The sequence below is a fragment of the Parasteatoda tepidariorum genome, chromosome 2 (genome assembly GCF_982258835.1).
Source record: "Parasteatoda tepidariorum strain Cologne lab strain chromosome 2, Ptep-v5.0, whole genome shotgun sequence".
In the NCBI taxonomy this organism is placed as follows: Eukaryota; Metazoa; Arthropoda; class Arachnida; order Araneae; family Theridiidae; genus Parasteatoda; species Parasteatoda tepidariorum.
The window spans coordinates 10238403-10244486 of record NC_141756.1 but is presented as its reverse complement, the minus strand read 5'-3'; the positions used below and the strand labels follow the sequence as shown (position 1 = coordinate 10244486).

At 34.0% G+C, this 6084-nt stretch overlaps 1 protein-coding gene across 2 annotated transcripts; it reads left to right on the top strand.

Moving 5' to 3' along the window:
• The first annotated feature begins 1946 nt into the window (after positions 1-1946).
• Positions 1947-5807, top strand: LOC107456401 (serine hydrolase-like protein). Of its 2 annotated transcripts, none has more exons than XM_043039868.3 (2): positions 1947-2102; positions 4119-5807. In XM_043039868.3, the coding sequence occupies exons 1-2, from the start codon at positions 2053-2055 to the stop codon at positions 5080-5082; spliced, it is 1014 nt and encodes a 337-aa protein (XP_042895802.1). In that variant the 5' UTR covers positions 1947-2052; the 3' UTR covers positions 5083-5807. The 2 variants fall into 2 exon arrangements, with proteins under 2 accessions (XP_042895802.1, XP_015929743.1); XM_016074257.5 differs by having other exon boundaries at positions 1984-2316.
• Positions 5808-6084: the final 277 nt, after the last annotated feature.

Below are 6084 nucleotides of genomic sequence, written 5' to 3'. Positions count from 1 at the left end.
AAACGAGTGTGACGTATGGGTGTGGTAGAAGTCGATTTCTTGGCCATAGATGGTGCCATTGGAAAACAAGAGCAATCACATCCCCTCTGCCTTAATGGCCGACAACAACAACAGGGGAGGATGATAAAGGAACATGTCATTCTCAGGAAGAAACACTTTTTTTACCGAGATTCATAAACCAAATTTTTGCACTTAATTGATTAAAAGTTTTAAAAAAATTTGGCAAAAGAATTTTTTTTTGGTAGTACTCTAAAATATGTGGGTTTTTCAAGGGGGTGGAGAATGTAATGTCATCCTCATAGAAAATGATCACTATTTTTCATTACAAGGATCCTTATAGGTTATATTCCAATATTTAACTGCTTTAAAATATAAAAAGGATGAATGTTATGCATGTGTTTAAAAGTTCGAATTTTAGGCAAAAAGCATAAGCATCCATCACTGTTATTGTAATCATTCGAATAAAATAATGATCGTTTTAACGATTGGATAAAAATGATCTGGCAATTTCAGACAGTGACGTGCAAAAAGACGTAGAGACTTGGGGTGCACGACTGCAAGATGGTGCATGTTTCGAGCAGTACACGGAATACACGTTTTTTTAGCGTGCACGACGAGGAAGAGGAATTTTTTATTGTTCTCCCTTATAATGATTAGTACGAGCTTAAAAACTTTTTCTCTCCCTTTAACATTAACTATTAATCCCTTACATGCATTGCTTCTGTTTGTTCAGAATTCTAAAAATATGCGTTAAAAGCAGTAAATTCAGAACACCGTTATGGACAGTGTATTCTGTAATTACAACAGATAAATATAATTTTTGAATTAATCGGAAACGTCTTCGTTCAACGCTTTATGATGTTTTTCACAAGAGCAGTGGAGATAACAGGGCTTCTTTGCAGCAATCATTTGAGATGTTATCGCCCACAGAGGGGTATGCAACGTTTCAAGAATACTGGCAAATATGCATGTAAACCATTTTGAATAAGAATTCGTTTCGCAGTGGACTGATTTTTAAGACACGGTTCCCAACAGATCACCGAAGTCAAGCATCATTGGCTGCGGTCAGTGTGCGGTATTGGTCCTCGTTAAACTGTTCTACCGTAAAGTGCTCGACTTGGCATGCAGGTCGTCGGGCTACCGAAGCTGGGGTGCCATCCCCTCTGCAGAGGATCAAAATTGTGATGGCATGTCTTCTGATCATCCTCAGGGATGTTTCCCAGACCGTCACCAATAGTCCATTGTGCAGCTCTAGAGCGACGTAAATGAACTGTTGTTGTTGTTCATTTATGTCGCACTGGAGCAGCACTGCTTCGGAAGCCCGATGACCTGCACGCGAAGTCGAGCACTTTACGGTAGAACAGTTTAACGAGGACCAATACCACACACCCTCGGTCCCTACGCACACTGATCCAATTGGTCACCCACCAGCACACTGACAGCAACCAGTGATGCTTGACTTCTGTGATCTGCTGGGAACCGTGTCTTAACGATCAGTCCACCGCTGGACCGACGTAAATGAACTACAACAACAACAATTAAGAATTTTATGTGTTAGTTTCGTCATCTTGTTGTTGTTGTTGTTAATTTACGTCGCACTAGAGCTGCACAATGGGCTATTGGCGACGGTCTGGGAAACATCCCGGAGGATGATCCGAAGACATGCCATCACAATTTTGATCCTCTGCGGAGGGGATGGCACCCCCGCTTCGGTAGCCCGACGACCTGCGCGCGAAGTCGAGCACTTTACGGTAGCACAGTTTAACGAGGACCAATACCGCACACCCTCGGTCCCTACGCAGACTGATCCAAGTGGTCACCCACCCGCACACTGACCGCAGCCAGTGATGCTTGACTTCGGTGATCTGCTGGGAACCGTGTCTTAACGATCAGTCCACTGCGGGACAGTTTCGTCATCTATTCGAGATATAATGACTTATCAAAATTTACAGAGTTTTTATGTTACAAAAATAAGCCGTCGGTAGTGTTGTCAATATATCAATCCATCAATAGTTTGTTATGATAGCCGGATGAGGATAACGTCGTATTATTATGCTATTACTGAAATATTTATCAAAAGTAAATCCTTTATATAAAATCAGGTGAGATAGAATATTATAACAAGTGTATTTGTTCAAACAAAAGATCTTTAATTTTTCCTTCTTGCATAACTGAAAGGTAATTTGCTGTGTCATTGTTAAAAGAAGGAAGGTTTTTCCTTTCCTTCTAAACTGAAATAGATATCTCCGAAGATAATCGCCTTTAACCCATTGTCTTTTGATACTTATTTTCAAACATACCGAAAGTATTCTCTTGGTAAGCTTAATAAATTTTTTAACCTTTATACATTAGGGCAAACTCTTTAAATGTATTTTGCGAAACTATGTTGATGCTTATATTACTTTAGTATAGTATTTTATGATCCTATCTTTTGTAAACAATTTAAAGTGTCACGGAAACAACATAATAAGCCCAAATAAATGAATTCAAAATCTAGATTGATTTCTTTTGTGTTTTTTAAAGATGGTACTCTGTTTCATGTCTCTCTAATATTTGTTGTTGTACCTACTGTTATTTAATGATCTAGAACAAAAAGAACCTTTCTCGTATTAAGTTTAAAATGTATTCTAAGGAGATTAAAATGTTTATAGTACTGAGGAGGTGCTCATATGTGATGGTAGTATTCTGAAAATTGTGGCAACTTGGTACATCACTCATCAAAATTAAAAAATTTTAATTTATGAGTTTGCACATATCTTTATAATAAATTGGTTAGAATCTCCATGCCATCAGGCTAACTGTAAGATGTTTTCGTGGTTTTTCTGTTCATGTTATACAAAAGAGGGTCAGTTCCATCAAAAAATCCTCCTCCAGGGCAAATTTTTCAAATTACTTGATTCAAAAGTAGCCTCGTCTTGTAGATTGGGCTCTAAATTAAAAGGCTACTGAGTTGAACATTGGTAGTTGTAAACACAAAATAGGATAACGATAGTTATAAAATAAATTTATATAAATATTTTTAAATATTATATTCATCTAAATAAGTACACATTCAAATAATGTTATGCTCTAAAATGTCATTAAAAACATAGTTAAAGTTTTAAATATAAAATAGCTAACATTAAAGGGCTAACTAACATTTAAATAATTATTTCTGTTTGTTATTTATTACCTTCAAGTTTATGCTACATTTACTTTTATAGGTAAAAATTCATTTTTTAAAGGGGAAATTAAATAGTGTTCTTGTTTCTAGAGTTCTATAGAAGGCTTATTATCCTGTAAAGTACGCTTTTCCATGGATTAAATGAATTGAAGAGCCTTTAGTTGTAGAAGAATCTAAATGGCATTTTGTAAAAAATTCAGATACCTCAAAGAAACTTCTTATTTTGATTTTGCCAAATCATTAAATTTCAGAGGTTTCATGGATGAAGTTTTTAAGTAACAAACTTAGACTGTTTTGTGGTTTAGAAGGTTATGCAAATACATATAGCTTGAGACAGATGATGACAACCTGAAAAAACCTTTCTTTATTGCATCATAAGCATATTTAAACACTAAGAGTGTGAATGCTTAGAAATGAACATTTCAAATGATTGTCAGGGATTTATTAATTTTGCTAATTCAAAGTTTGCAGACAAAAAATAAAAGGCATTATTTTTATTTTTTCTTTCACAAGAAAAACGACAACGTATAAACGTTACCGATAATCTTTATCCTTTTATCTTTTTTTTTTTTAATGAGTCCCGTCATGGGTTCCAGCCGATCACTGGTCTAGTGGTTGCTATACTGAGTTACGGGGCCAGTGGTTGTAGCTTCAAATCCCACCGTAGGCATGGATCTAACTTTTCTCTCTCTCTTTGTGTTCTATGTCCTTTCTTTTATGTAAATGTAACCTGCCCTATAAACAGGTTTGTGGTTATGTGAAGTGGGCAACGCTATTCCACCCCCTTGGCTTAGCAACAGGTGCCCACTGGGTAATGATAAGTGAGTAGAAAATCCGGCATTTCCGGGGCAATGGGAAATAGACCCGAGTGTCCACCATTAAAAAAAAATAATAATAATCTTTTTTTAATTGCAAATTTTATATCTAAAATAGTTTTTTCCTCTTTCAACAATAGGTACAATCTCAAAAAATTTTCTCATTTTACTGACAAAAAAATGGCAAGCCAGTGGTCTAATCCTAAAGAAATAAGAATACCTATATCATATGGTTTCATTGCAGTTAAGGCTTGGGGTGATGAAAGTGCAGAACCTGTCTTAGCACTTCATGGCTGGCAAGACAACGCAGGGACATTTGACAAACTTATTCCTTTGTTATCGTCGAATCTTTATATTGTTGCAGTTGATGGACCCGGTCATGGTTTGTCTTCCCATAAGCCCAAGGGAGCATTTTATCACTACATGGAAATCTTAGTTGATATTAAACGAGTCATCGATTATTTAAAGTGGGAGACATTTAGTATTATTGGTCATAGTCTAGGAGGTACCGTCGGTCTTCTGTACAGTAGTGTTTATCCAGAGAAAGTAAAAAATTTGATTCTCCTGGATATTATTAAACCTGCCTCTCGAGAAACTCATCTGTTGCCGAGTGTCACGAGAGAAGGAATTGAAAACCTGTTGAAGATCGAGAAAAAAACAAATGATCCGGCACCGGTTTACAGTTTGAAGGAGGCTGAATCACGCCTTGTTGCGGGAATGTATAATCAAATAACGGAAGAAGGTGCGAGCGTTCTTCTGAGGAGAGGTTGCAAGCCATCTGAATGCGGTAAAGGTGTTGTGTTTTCTAGAGACATTAGGGTAAAAATGACCGAAGATTTGCAAAAGTTCAGTCATGATGATTTAAAAGCCTTTATGAGCAAAGTATGTTGTAACTTGTTAATTATTGTAGGGAACAAATCAGTTGTTGTAAAATCTCGTACTCCGGACGTGCTCGATGATTTCTTGGAAGTGTATGAAAAAAACTGTCGCACGTTTAAAGTTGTGAAGGTTGAAGGAAATCATTTTGTACATTTGAACAACCCTGAACGAGTTGCACCACTTATAGATGATTTTTTTAAGAATTTGGTTAAATCTAAATTTTGATTAAAATCAACTTATGACAGATTCTTGTATGAATTAATATTTAATTTTATATTTAATGTTTGATTCCATTAATTGTTGGGCATGTAATATTTTCATGTAATTTTTATTTATTATTTTAACTTTAGAAAACAAATTTTTCAATTTATGGTACTACTTTTAAAGTAGCCTGTAATGCTAATTTCTGTAAATAGAAAAATTAATGTTAAGTTTCTTACAAATGTAATTTCAATTAATTTTTGATTGTACATTATGTTCGCAAAATTCAAAGGAAGTTTTATTAATATATCTTTAATTATGGAGCTCTTATTATGAATCGTGCTTAAAAAAAACTTCCTGTTTTAAACAACTTAAAAAAATATGTCATTTTTATAGCTGAAGAGTGTATTTGATTACAATTACTTCCGTTGTAGGTTGCTTTTATACATTCTGATTGTTATTATAACTGTTATCAAAACATGTCTTATAATTTCTTTTGAAAAATAATTTATATGTAGTAATTAGTGCTTTGTAATTATTTCAATAATTTTTAGCATAATTCTCAGTTTGTTTATTTTGATTTATTAGCTGTACGATCACATGAAAAACAATTATAAATTTGATTGCTTTAAAAGTATTATCTATTTGTCAATTTTATTTTAATATTTTGATATATGTCGCATCACTTTTAAGATGAATGTTGTATTTGTTTCATGTTTATCATTAAATTATTTATATATTTTTTGTTATTTGATTAAATTTTTATTTATTATATTCTTTGTACTTTTATATTTCAACATTAAATAGTTAGGGTTAAAGTGAAATTTTAAAAGTCACCTAAAACATGCTTCATGGTATTCTCCTTAATAGTGATTTACTTAACCCCCAACCCTAGTTACAAAATAAGTTAACCCTAGAAATGGTCAATTTTAGCTAGTAAATTCAGTTTCAAAAGATTTCTGAATTTATTCTGCACTTTATTTTCTAATTAGGATTATAGACACAATTTTAAAATAATAATATTGT

Bases quoted from the DNA above. Each gene is read 5' to 3' on its own strand.
- LOC107456401 (XM_043039868.3), top strand. From the start codon at position 2,053: ATGCTATTACTGAAATATTTATCAAAAGTAAATCCTTTATATAAAATC. The intron at 2,103-4,118 runs GTGAGATAGAAT...TTTCAACAATAG, and splicing joins AATCCTTTATATAAAATCAG to GTACAATCTCAAAAAATTTT.